The sequence below is a fragment of the Aedes aegypti genome, unplaced genomic scaffold, assembly GCF_002204515.2.
Source record: "Aedes aegypti strain LVP_AGWG unplaced genomic scaffold, AaegL5.0 Primary Assembly AGWG_AaegL5_hic_scaff_1836_PBJ_arrow, whole genome shotgun sequence".
NCBI lineage: Eukaryota > Metazoa > Arthropoda > Insecta > Diptera > Culicidae > Aedes > Aedes aegypti.
Genome location: NW_018735308.1, coordinates 12,604 through 26,518, shown reverse-complemented (window position 1 = coordinate 26,518; position 13,915 = coordinate 12,604). Strand labels below are relative to the sequence as shown.

Here is a 13,915-nt window from a genome sequence, read left to right as displayed (position 1 = left end):
CATTGCCACTACTACGCAGGCAAACTGGATTGGTCTATGGTGACAGAGGGCTCGATTGGCTTGCCATTGCCTGCACTGTAACACCAAAGTACCCTTTAAAGGGTAAAAAAGTACCCTCTTTGAGAGAAACTAGTTTAACTCATAAAAAGAGTAAAGGGCCCTTACTCATTAAAGAGTAAACGGCTTGTACGTCAAATCAACGAGTGAATTTTACCCATTATCCAAAAAGTATTTTTAGAGAAACAGGGTAAAATTTACTCTTTTTCCGAACATCAAAATTCAATAAATTTTATTGTTTATTTTCGTGTATAAAACATAAACTATAGCAACTTCTTAATATAAACAAACGTATTTTATTCAACATAATATTAACAATTATTGTTCTGATGCAGTAGAATAATCTATTCATCAATAAGCCTAATGAATGGAGCAGCTGTTCCTGGCGGTTTTGCGCAGCGGGGCATGCAACGGGATGTATTGGGCAGAAAATCCATTCTGTAAAATATTTGATTAATTGTTTAGATAGAGGACACAGCCACGAAAAATATGAAACCTACCTTTTACGTATCCGCACTTTTTAATTCTTATTTCTGATATAATAGTAACGAACTAATGAACATCAAACGCTGTTCCATGAATCTTAAATGACTATAGCTGCAAGACTTTTTTCACCCATTAAAGAGTAAATACGCGGAATATATAAATGGGCAAAAAATACCCATTATTTGAAAAAATGAAGTACCCTTTATTTTGACGTTTTTTATATAAGAAAATAATGGGTATTTTTCACACATTAAAGAGTAAAGCCGAGTTTACAGTGTGGGTAAAACGGTTCGTTTAAGCCTAAAAGGAGGAGGAACCGCTTATAAATCCCGCCATGCGCAGCGTTAGCCCTTGAACAAAATCGTTAGCCGACTGATCCGTTTCATCAACAAAAATAGTGGGACGTGATTCTCTTGTATATTCACGTTTTGTATGCTGTAAAACTAGCTCGATTTTAGTTCATAATAGTTACTTTATTATGTGGTTTTTGAAAAATGTTCAAAATGGTAAGTTCTTTTACAAAATACTGTGGAGAAAATCCACTCATCGACGTCCTTTTCCCACTACAGGGACCATCTACTACGTCAAGCCGAACATCGCCAAACACACGGTCAGCCGATCGCACGGCGAGCTGATCATCCAAGGTGATCCCTCCATCAGCCGGAATCACGCATTCCTCTATCCGGACGCGACCACGCTCAAAGTGGTCGACGCCGGTTCACGGTATGGGACATTCGTCAACGATGCCATCGAATCGGAGCGGGATCAAATCGCTAAGAATACTCCCTCGGAATTGAGTGTGGGCGATCGGTTGCGGTTTGGGAAATGTCTGAGCGTTTGGACGGTTGGTCGCGAAGATTTCGACTGCATCACTTCGACAATTGCGGTGGATGGCCGTTTGAAGCACGCGCTTGAATTACTGGGAGGAAAAGTGCGGGATGCTTTCGTGGAGGGAAGTACACGATATCTAATCATGAAAAGTATTACTACTACTCCGAAGCTTCTGATGTGTCTCATCAGCCAGGTTCCGGTTGTGAAACCGGAGTATTTCGAAGAGTGTGTCAAGGCGGTGGACCGTGGGAGTCCACTTCCCAACGTAGATGACTTCATTCCGGAATTCGTCGAAGCGTACGTTCGAAGCGAAGGAATGAGCTTTGGAAAGGTTCCCGAGAGGAAGGCGCTATTCAAGGGTAAGACGTTTGTCTTCATCAAACCGAAGCACATGAGTCAGTATGAGGGGATTGTAAAACTGGCCGGTGGAAGCTGCATATGTGCTCAGAAGCGGAAGATTGCGAAGGCATTCTTCACCGGGCCGGATGTGATAGTAATGCAAGCGGGAATGGATTCGCAGATGTCTCAGACCTCGTCACAGGCAGTCGATGGTTTAACGCAGATCGTCTCAAAGGCCGGCCGACGTTTGATTCCGGATGCGGAGATCGGTTTGGCCATTTTGCACTGCTCGCTGGAGAAGTACTGCAATCCGTTGTACAAGTTTTCGAATGTGTTGGACTTGGAAACTATCCCGTTTGCGGAAGGTGGCGAGACCTTGGCCAAGAACAGCGAGGAGTGTGGAGGAGCGTTGAAAGTTGGCACCAAGGAGAGTATCTCGATTCCGGAAACAGAGTCGCGGATAGCTCACAGAGTGTTGAGGCTCACAAAATCTTGATGACGGATTCGATGGACTACAGTGAGCAGCCATTGAAGTTTTCTGAGAAGGATCAGGAATTTGCGAAGCCTAAGAAAGTAGAACCAAAGGTTGGAAGAGAAAAACGTAAACGAGAAACCGTACAACAACAAAGTGATAGTCCTAAAGAGGTGAAGAAAGCTCGTTCCGAATCGGTTGAACCGAAAATTTCAGAAGAACAAGAGATACCTAGTCAACTGGAAATCCCCGAAACTCCTGCCAGCATTCAACCATCGCAAACGTCCAACTTCTCGGGATTCCTCTCGGTGAATCGCGAGCCAGTCGTTGACGAAGAACCCACAATGCAGAAGCAGAAACAGAAGCGACCGCTGAATCTGCTGCTCGATGATGGGGAGGGAGATCTGTTCAACTTTGAAGAAGCTGCTCCCAAACGCTCCAAACGCCAGGCAACGATCGCCGAGGCGTTCTCGAGTTCGCAGCAGCCATCGCAAAGTGTCGGAAGAAAGACTCGACATCAAGCGGCTGAAGAGGAAGATCTTTTCTCTTTCGATAGTGGAAGCTCCAAGCGATCGAAGCAGAAGAAAAACAATGAGCGATCGGTGCCAAGTTCCAGTTCGGAATCGATAAGTAACGAAACGAAAGATTCCACCGGATCAGCGCCATCCTATAAGCAGTTCATCAAGCCTATTCAGATCCCAATGGAGGGTTGGCTAGCGTCGACATTTTGTGATCTCAAAATCAAGAGTCAAAAGGAGGATCTGGATGATGATCATCTCGGTAACGGGGACAGTTCGGCAAAGATCAAGAAGGAGCCGCTCGATGAGGACGAAGACCAGAAGACGCGCGTTTGGGTAGACGGAATGGAGGCCATGTTTCAAGTGCGAGTCAAGTGCATGAATTTGACTTCCAATCGGCCGAACCACGGAGCGGGTGCTGATGATTCAACGAGCTTCTATTCGACGGGAAATGCCAGCTCAACTAGCAATGGGAAGCACAACTTCAAAGCGTTTGTGAAGGTAAGCGATGTTAAGCTAGGATGGAGGTTCTCAATCTTTTGAATTCGTTCCGACCTTGACATGACTTTGATGTGGATTGGGTCATTTGGCATAATAGCATTTGAGGACCCCAGAAGTAAAGGGGTGTCATTTGGTAAAATTTAGAATTGCTTGAAAGAGGACAATCAATTGGCATCAAGGATGGAAATCTAGTGATCATGATAAAACAAATGATGCATCGTGGTTGTTCTTTATCATGCGATCATAGCAACAACGATAAACCCTTAGTCGTCAAGCCATCATAACAAACTTCGCTCCGCGAAAAATGAATCGCTCGGCAAGTGTGCTAACGATCAAGTGTTCGCAAACCGAATTCATAAATTTTGGAAAATTTTCACGCTTTCACTCTACGATATGACTTCTAGCATACCATTTTTGATCCTAAAGTCAAACGTGCATGGAATGTGAGAAAGTTTATCCGTGAATTTTGAATTGATTCGCATTAATCGCAACTTGTTACAATATCCGACAAACCCTTTGTCCTACGACAAACAGTTTATCGGATGCTCGATATATCTATGATTAGCGCGCGTGGTGAGGTGTTGAAATCATGTTGCTGCAAGAGCGATGGCCCTCTTGGACCGTTCAAATACCGTGTTGTTTGTCGTTAGAGCTGATTTTTTCCTTTAAACCACATGTAATGAGCCATCATTTTTGACCATTTATGACAATCAAGTCATATGCCAGAAAATTAACTGAATAATTAAAATTACTGGCAGTTCTCTACATTCTACATTCATCAAAGCAGATTCAATACCCACTTAGAACGTATTAATGTCTAGTTTTAATGACAAATACTTGTAGATTTGAAGTCATGGTTTGAGGTTACTGAAGTCACTATTATTTTTGCAGTTTTTACCGCAACCAGCATGTATGGGAAATAATCCTTACTTTACTCGTGGTTTGATATTATCCCAAATGAACCCTGACCCGAACATGATTGCTGTATAATTCAACCGAACAGACTCGTTTCCGTCTTTCTTTTTGCCAGAAGCAGAACTACAAACCGCAAGCAGACGGTAGTTTCGAACGAAACCGGTCTGCGGTGCTGGACAGCACCCAGGGTGACCACTTTTAAAGGCTGTATAGGTACATTTCAATAAAAACGCGTTACTCACATGATGTTGAACTTACGAAAAACGTTTATTTTTCTTCGACTTTCCCGAATTCCCCTTGCTCAAACGATTCTTACGAGCTCCGTTAGTTTCCTGCTTGAATACCTGCAGCAAATCGCCCGTTCCCATTCGGTTCAAATCCCTTGCCATACCGGAGGCAAACGCATTGAACACATTATCCGCCACATCCAACGGGTGAGGGCCTGGGATCGATCTTGTCGTCGCTGGGCCTTCTCCTCGTCTAGGAACTTTCTCACGTCGAATTTGGATCGGATGCTACGCATGTCGAATTGCGGCTTTTTGGCGGGCTTAATTGGACGTTGCCGGAGCTACTCTTTCGATGGATTCTCCTTCGTCTGTTTTAAGTTTTTGTATGAGTAGAGCCTTCGGTATGGAGGATGATAAATCCGCCTCGATCGTAGGTTTCGCCAGCTTTTCAGGCAATTCGGGCGTCCACTTTCTTGGCAGTGGACAAGTCAGGGTTCTCAGTTTGAAAGCAACAGAAATAGGTTAGCGTCCGTGTTGATGGGGGATTCCTTCGCACTCATCACGTGAGGCGACTTCTTGCCGGAAACTCATCGCCCAACCAAGCGCCCAAGTTCCTCCGGATAGAGGCACTCAATTCCACTGGGCCATTCTTCAGCCGTATTCTCTAGAAGCGATCGGAACGAATGTAGTTGGTTGTAGATCAGAACTATTCTCTGACAAATTTTCTCTCGACTTGTACCAAAACCTCCGCTAGGAGACACAGGAACAGTGAACAAACGTTGAAGAAATAGGCCGGTGGACATAAATCGGACGAAGTATCGGGCGGCATCCTTGGATAGGACTATAATTCGACAGAATAGTTTGGCCGTTCCTTGCAAGCGCACCAGCAGATAATCCAGATTGGCACGTGTCGGTAGTTGAACCACTTTCTCCAGGTAATTCTCATCTGGTAGCAAACTATTCAAATTGGTCAGCACCCGTACCAGGTCCATCGTCCGGTAGCCGCAGTAGGGATTGGTTGAGTCGTTTCAGCAGGCGGAAACCGTGCATGTTGTAGAAACGATTGCCCCATCGGACGCAGAATCGACCTCCGTAGGCGGCCGCTTGTTCGAAGGAGGCTTGCGATTTGAAATAGCTTCAGCGCTTCGGTGATGGCACGGATGAACGAACGAATTTCTGTGGAATGGAAATGGACTCTAAAGCTATCAGTACGATTCTATAACGTTTCCCCAGAATACCGTTCCCTTTAATTGCATTCCTCAGAACGAACCATTCCCCAGAAAAGCTGTATACCTACTTCGAAGTTTTAAAAAAATCTTCAAGCACAAATTAAAAAAAAAAGTAAGAGGTTGTTTCCGATATACGACCGCCAAGTTGACGTTGGATAACGTTAGCTTCTTCTATTTCCTGATTTAGGACCGTCACGAACTTATGAAAGATTTCTAGGTACTGACAAAAAATCTAATCAATTTTTAAACTACCGTACACCCCCGTTAAATTTGACGGTACCTCATTGCAAACCATCGGGGTTCATTTTTAATTTGAACATCTCGTCACCCGAGAAACGTGTTTCTGGTCACCTCTTTCACTGTTTTGTTTTGATTCTGCGTACCGTTCCACCGCGTTCCATTTCTTTCTACTCCTTTCCATGAGCAGAATGACGTTAGAACCATTTTTAATCTGAACGATGTGCAAATTAGCGGGGTACAAATTAAAAAAGTGTTCAGATTTAAATGTGGTCAAACCAACGGGGGTACCCGGTATTTGTTGCATGTCAATTCTGATCTATTATAAACATTGAGTGTTATTATTTGGTTGGTTCGGTTAACACTTCAACACCGATAGAACCGGTCGATGGAAGATGAAGCATGAGCGGTAATTTTGCTCTCCAAACAAATATACCGGTTGAACGTTAGGTCCATTCATTATCCACTAAGATTGGTTGCTTTAGTGGATTCCGAAGCCAGTTTGAGGTTGAGGCTCTTGTCCATGAAGTCCACTAACTCTGTGTACTCCTCTTTGCTCAAATCGATGTTGAAGTTACCTGTCACGATGATTGGCATGGCCTCCTTTTGATACTCGAAAAAGTTCCGCGCCATAAAGAACTTCTTCTGCTTCATTGTGGTATCCGGAGAAATGTAGAAGCAAACCAGTAGTGCCCGACAATTCATTATAGTGTTCTCGGCAGCGCAAATATCACCATAATCATCTGACAAGCCCAGCTCCACATCATAACAGGTGCAGAGTTTGCGAATCTTGTGCGCCACAGCAATCGTTGTTGCTGGCGGTGAAATCGATCAGGACTTCTTGATTAAGGCCACGGGACGGTGTTTTAATCACCCTCTCCATTTGAAAAGTAATCTCAAGTACCACTCAATATATCGATGCGAAAAATGTGTCACTAGCATTATATATATATGGTTCACTAAAACTAGAGATTTGCTTTTGCAAAGTTTTGATGATAATTGTTAGAGTGAGACCAAAGATAGGGAAAATAACACGGTCTCCCGTGTCATGTTAAGACCGATCTGCGATTTCAGAGCGCGACCGTCATGGCCCTGCAGGAAGCGAGCGTGGCCTAATTGGTCGGTTTGTTTGAGGATACCAACCTGTACGCGATCCACGCCAAGCGTGTCACCATCTTGCCGAAGTACATCCAGCCGGCTCGTCGTATCCGTGGCGAAGGCGCTTAAATTGTATTGAAGCACAATTTCAAACAACAACCTTTTACAGGGCCACAATTGATTCATTAATATTTAGTTATCAATTGTAATTTCGAATGATAAGTTTTTCAGCGGAGATAAATGGCAAAGTTTTATCTAGGTTCCCGTCGCTCGTGTCGGGCGCGGTAGCATTTTTGCAGTCTCTCTGTGTGTGTATTTCGATTCGATCGACAATTTCTTACCAAATCAAAACGTCAACAAAGCTGTTGCTGATAAGTTTTAGCTCTTTGGGCTTATTCACAAAATTTCATAACGCCGAAGGGGGTAGGTGGGTGTCCTTACGATGTTACGGCTCATACAAATTTGTAGCATATTCATACAAAAAGCGTTACGAAGGGGTGGGTGGGTATCAAAAATGGTCATTTTCAGCGTTATGAAATAAATGAATAGTGGTTATCACGCCCCAATGGTATGAGTGCCCTAGTGTAGATGTAGTTGTGAACCTTAGAGGAAAACAATATGCACTCAGTCTAGAAAAACACCCAGAAACCGGGTGTAAATATTTCAAATTGGGTAATATTTCCATATGCATTTTGATGAGTCTGGAAAGTGTGTGCAAGTTTCTTTGAGGAAAACAAAAACAAACTGTGTATGACGAGCGTATGCTAGTCTACGTGTGTTCAAATGTCACTAAGCTCTATGAGCCCTTTGTTCGCCAAGTTGATACTGATCGCTCTAGCATGCGACGACGACAACGGCATCATTCAATCATCACTAATGGACCGATGCACGAGTTCACTATTTGACGTTTGAGCGGTGCCGTGTTATTTACGTGACCATGGCAACGAATGAATTCGGCACCGCTCAAACATCAAATTAGTGAACTCGTGCATTGGTCCATTGCGAGGCAAACCGTGATGGATTCTTAATTCAAGTGCCGTTCGCGATTTACCTGACCGCGCGCACAATGTGAATTTTATTTCTTGACACTGTGATTCTCGAGAAGCATTATTTAGCCGTGATAAATGATTGCATGCAAATTACTGACCAAAATCTGAATCAATCACATCCAATCACTAGTAATGTCGGTCTTCACGGTGGAAAATTCTCACACATCTTTAAAAATGAAATGGTAGTCCTGAAAAGGACGGTTGGGGCTAGTCACCGTCGATCGAACTGGGTGATCGAACTGATGGATTGACACATTGTTAGACAGAAACACACCAAAAGATTACCGAAGGCGATTAAATCGAAATGCGGTCGGTAATTTTGTGCTTCGTTGTTTTCGTTGGTTTGCTCACTCCTCCGACGGCAATTTTCAAGGTTTCTAGACGAGTTCTCCATGAATTTGATGGCCTAGCTGGATGCCCATGGCCATGATGAGCGATTTCACGGAACCCGCAGCATTTAGCTTGGGTTGGGAATAAACAAGAGCAGAAGCAGCGGCAACGACGAATGTGTAAAATTTATTCCGATAGGATTCCTTTTCCAATTGCTGGTCGACGATTGACTGATGTGCGCGGGGCTCATTGAAGCTTGGTTGGCTTCGACTGAACACGATAGATAAAGAGGAGTAAGAAGAAGACCGAAAGGGGTGTTTCCCTTTGCATGACGAAAGTGGCTAAGATATCGAGCAATGATGTCTGTGCTAGGAATACACAAGAAAAATGTGCTTTTCTATGGAAAATAAGACATGCCTTGATATTTATCGATTTTTCAATAGTTTATTCATGAAAATCAATATTTTTAATTATTGGAGTCGATTCGTAGAAAGATTTCCAATATTCAATGGTTAGCTATTGATAATCAATAGTTTTCTTTTGTATGAAGGAAAATTTCTGATCCATGGGTGCCAAAATAATGAAAATTGTTCAATGAGAATTTCTTTTCAGAAGCATTCTAAATATGTCGCAATTTTGTTACATATGTTTTCATAAAATATGGCAAGTCTAAGAAGCTGTTGAAAATGCCACTCTATTTTACAATCGTTGTGAAATGTTGTGACGGCACTGCAGCAGCGTCCGCAAATACAGTATCAAATTGTCGTGCCATCAATTATTCATGACAAATTAAATTTTGTATGAAGCTGTGAGATTCATTGAGAAATATAAGATGTAATGAGGTCGAAAATATTATTCTTTCAACTCTTTTCAACACATTTGATGGCCCTGAAAAGCGCCGATTTGCTTATACGACGAACCAGCTAAATGACGTGACGTGGATGGTGCACAACAGCAACGGGTTGTTGATTACCGGGCATAAGTCGAAATCTGCAAACGATGCTCACTCTTAAAATCTTGATCGATTTCACAAGTCCGACGCTCGATTAGAAGCAGCTCCTCGGATCAGCAACTCAGAGGGCCTGTGGTATTTCGTTCCTAGCGGGCTTGCTTCTTGACCACCGATGCTGAAATTCAAAGTCGAAATCTGCAAGCGCGGATGAATTTGCGGCGGCGATGACGACGGCTTGGACGCTTTTCCGAGCGGCAGTAGTTCACCGCTCGGAGAAGCGCCCAAGCCATCGTCATCGCCGCCGCAAATCAATCTTGCGTCTTCCTCTTACGACGACACAAATTGAACTGTGACGGCGGGAGCAAACGCAAAGCGAAAATGACTCGCCCGACCGTGTGAACAGTCCGACCGCAAAAAGAAGACTGAGGGAAGAAGCAGGACCGGTGCGCTTTTATAATGGGAAGCGGAACCCAAAAATGTGCTTGAACGTGATTGGTTAGATAAGAAAGGGGTCAACATTTTACGATTTTTCAATAGTTTGTTGCCAATAATCAATAGTGTCCTCCATTTGAATCGACGCGTAGATAAATTTCCGATCGATTGATGTATAAATATTGAAAATCTATCGACAAATGGCTGAGTTATTAGCGGTCAAAACCTGACCATTTTTCGTTACATGCTCAATTTTTCGTTTTTTGAAATTGTACCCCCATATGTTGCCGAAGGACGTTATCCAACGTCAAAAAAAAGTTTTCAAGTACATGAGAAGGTTAGCATTGAGGCAGATTTCGAATTTTTAAACACCCCGAATTGTGGCATTTATACTTGAAATATGAACAATGAAAAGTTATTCATTGTTATATGGAAATTTTGAATTACCATCCATATGTTGGATCGCCCTAATTCATTGACCAAGAACATTCTAATCGAGATCTTAATAAAATCAACAAAATATTCTAGTCACTATCTTAACATGACTTTGTAATTATTTTTATCAAATTGGTGTTAAAATCTTGGCAAAATATCATTGGAATCCTAGCCTGTTCGCACTCAAAATTGCTGTAATCATTTGGTTTCTGATCGAAGTTTATAGAATCCAAAGATTTATTTATAATCGGAATCTTAAACTACCAGAGCCTATAAGGCCAACTTTATTATCAGGATAAAACCAAACTAGAAACTAGGCAACAAAACAAACGACAGAATCAAAGCTGAAGGACCACTTTGGTCAACCTCTTAAATTGTAAACCATTTTCCATGTAAAACAAAATAAGTAAAATAAATATGAATTTAATTAAAAAAAATTAAAATATAATCGGAATCCTTACATAATTCTGGTAGAAATTAGAAATTTCACTGTATTCACAAATACACATTTTCATAATATTTCAGCCGGAGACTGGTTAAAATACTATTTACAACATTTTCAGCTCTTGATTTGATTCAGAATCTTGTCATGGCACTGCTAAGAAACCTGTCATGATTGTGTTCAAAATTTTCCAACCATTTGCATTGGTTCTGTTCTGGAATTTTGTTTTCAATTTTTGCAAAGATTTTGCCTAGAATGAAGTCTGGTCTGAAATCTGATCTGACTCAGAATGCTTCTAAATTTGATTTCTTTCATGGATTATTTTCAGTCCAGAATCTTACAAGGTTTAATTTCAGAAAACATTTTTTTTCACTTCAATATCTCTGAAACAGGTCTTACAAAGCTAACAAAATTCTAATTAGAACTCCTTAAAAAATTCTGGTCTGAAAATATCACGTTGTTCAATGTATGAAAAACATTTTACAACAGGTTATGGAGCAACATGTGAATTTCAAGATTAAAATAAAAACTAAAATGACTTTTAAATTAAACCCGCCATAGAAATCCATAGCTTGAAAATCTAATCCTTTTGCTCGAAAGTTTTATTTTCCAATGATTCCAAACAAAATCATGTTACACGTCTTTGTACTGATAAGATATAATATGGTTAAATTTTAGCAAAAAATAAATTAGGATTAGGGTGTGCCGGTGCCATTAGTGGACTACCTAAGCTTAAAAAAATAAACAAAATAACGGAAAAACCTTAAAAGAGATCTTTTGGCGTCACAGAAAGATTCAACCTCTACTATAGTGCGAAAAATATAAAAAGAGTGATAAAACTAATTTTTTAACATAAAATCGCTTGAGACACTATTGGTACACGTGTTCCAGTAGTTGCGCTAGTGCTCCAGTAGTAGACGTTCGGGGAATGATACAAGGAATTTTGAACAAAATGGTAAAAATTTTACATGGGTTTTTACATTTTTCCCTCGAAACAAACTATAATATCCTTCGATTGAAGCCATAAGATCATCTCTAGGACTTTTCTTCATTTATACATCCATTTAAAAACTGCTTCATCCGTTGATCCACTACTGGAACACGACGGCGACTATTGTGCAAGGGAGCAATTTTTTGCGTTAACTTAATTATTTATATGACTTTTTGATAGAATTGAAAGCTGAAATTTGGCAAAATCGGCTAAACTAGAGGCGATCTATGGCGGTAAATGGGCTGGGCATGGCGTACCATTGGTACCCCGTCGCGTACCTGAAGGAATAAAATAGACCCCTTTGTGGGTCCTTAGCCGTCTTGCCCAGCAACTCCTATCCCTACCTCCTCGTGGTACTGGCCGGGGTACGAGTAAACCTTGGGGTAAGATCGGGTAACCAACCCCCGGTGGGAACTTTGGTCGTATGCTGACAGGGAAGGGGGGGTTTGCTTTTGCAAACCTGGAGCGTCTGTACTCCACGTTAGGAGCGGCTCACAACAGCGTCTGTTCCCCATATCAGGGGCGGCTGATCATCGTCCGAGTGCCAGAGAAGGACTCTAAGCTAAACTGCGCACTATGGCCCTCCGAACATTTAGGGGGAATGGTCCTCCGGAAATCTAGGGGTTGGTGTCAGGCCCTGCAATCCAACCGTAAAAACCACATCAGCACAGGAACGTCAACGAGAGAATACGGACCGGAACAATCGGCAAAGACCACAGCGACGAAAATGGACTAGCGATTGGAAACTCGGTACGTGGAACTGCAAATCTCTCAACTTCATTGGAAGTACTCGCATACTCTCCGATGTACTGAAGACCCGCGGTTTCGACATCGTAGCGCTGCAGGAGGTGTGCTGGACAGGAGCATTGGTGCGAACGTTTTAGAGGTAATCATACCATCTACCAGAGCTGCGGCAACACACGCGAGCTGGGAACAGCTTTTATAGTGATGGGTGATATGCAAAGGCGCGTGATCGGGTGGTGGCCGATCAATGAACGAATGTGCAAGTTAAGAATCAAAAGGCCGATTCTTTAACTTCAGCATAATCAACGTGCATAGGCCCACACTTCCGGAAAGCACTGATGATGACAAGGACGCATTTTACGCGCAGCTCGAACGCGAGTACGACAGCTGCCCAAGCCACGACGTCAAGATCATCATAGGAAGATTTGAATGCTCAGGTTGGCCAGGAGGAGGAGGTCAGACCGACGATTGGAAAGTTCAGCGCCCACCGGCTGACGAACGAGAACGGCCTACGACTAATAGATTTTTGCCGCCTCCAAGAACATGGCCATTCGTAGCACCTATTTCCAGCACAGCCTCCCGTATCGGTACACCTGGAGATCACCTCAGCAGACAGAATCGCAAAATCGACCACGTTTTGATCGATGGACGGGCACTTCTCCGACATAACCGACGTCAGAAACCTATCGTGGCGCCAACATTGACTCCGACCACTACCTGGTGATGGTGAAACTGCGCCCAAAACTATCCGTCATCAACAATGTACGGTACCGACGCCCGCCCCGGTACAATCTCGAGCGGCTGAAACAACCGGATGTCGCCAATGTACGCGCAGCATCTTGAGGCAGCGTTGCCGATGAGGGCGAGCTCGATAGGGCCCCTCTTGGAGGACTGCTGGAGGACAGTCAAAGCAGCCATTAACGACGCTGCCGAAAGCGTTGTCGGATATGTGGAACGGAGCTCAAGAAACGATTGGTTCGACGAGGAGTGCCAAGAGGTTTTAGAGGAGAAGAATGCAGCGCGGGCTGCAATGCTGCAGCATGGTACGCGGCAAAACGTGGAACGATACAGACTGAAGCGGAAACAGCAAACCCGCCTATTCCGGGACAAAAAGCGCCGCCTGGAAGAGGTGGAATGCCAAGAGATGGAGTTGCTGTACCGTTCTCAAGAAACGCGGAAGTTCTATCAGAAGCTCAACACATCCCGCAAAGGCTTCGTGCCGCGAGCTGAGATGTGCCGGGATAAGGATGGGAGCATCTTGACGGACGGACGCGAGGTGATCGAAAGGTGGAAGCAGCACTACGATGAACACCTGAATGGCGCAGAGAACACAGGCACAGAAGGTCAGGACAGGCGAAGGCGATGGCTACGTCAGCACAGCGGATAGCGGAAATCAACCAGCTCCCACGATGGGGGAAGTTAAGGATGCCATTCAACAGCTCAAGAACAACAAAGCCGCTGGCAAGGATGGTATCGGAGCCGAACTCATCAAGATGGGCCCGGACAGGTTGGCCGCTTGTCTGCATCGGCTGATAGTCCAGAATCTGGAAACGGAACAGCTACCGGAGGAGTGGAAAGCAAGGCGTTATATGTCCTAATCTACCAAAAAGGGCGACAAACTGGAGTGTGA

At 43.4% G+C, this 13,915-nt stretch overlaps 2 protein-coding genes and 1 long non-coding RNA gene across 3 annotated transcripts; 2 read left to right on the top strand and 1 right to left on the bottom strand.

Annotated features, from left to right (window-relative positions):
* Positions 1-330: 330 nt before the first annotated feature.
* Positions 331-656, bottom strand: LOC110680786. The gene is made up of 2 exons (XR_002502987.1): positions 558-656; positions 331-495 (listed from the first exon to the last, which is right to left on the bottom strand). It is a non-coding gene; the product is annotated as an uncharacterized LOC110680786 (long non-coding RNA).
* Positions 657-887: 231 nt separating this feature from the next.
* On the top strand, positions 888-2,170 carry LOC110680785 (nibrin-like; the record flags this gene model as incomplete). Its single annotated transcript, XM_021856573.1, has 2 exons — positions 888-1,049; positions 1,113-2,170. Coding segments are annotated over exons 1-2 (1,086 nt in total), but the record flags the coding sequence as incomplete, so codon positions are not given.
* Positions 2,171-2,177: 7 nt separating this feature from the next.
* On the top strand, positions 2,178-4,321 carry LOC5564279. The gene is made up of 2 exons (XM_021856572.1): positions 2,178-3,204; positions 4,235-4,321. The coding sequence occupies exons 1-2, from the start codon at positions 2,209-2,211 to the stop codon at positions 4,319-4,321; spliced, it is 1,083 nt and encodes a 360-aa protein (XP_021712264.1). The 5' UTR covers positions 2,178-2,208.
* The last annotated feature ends 9,594 nt before the right edge of the window (positions 4,322-13,915 follow it).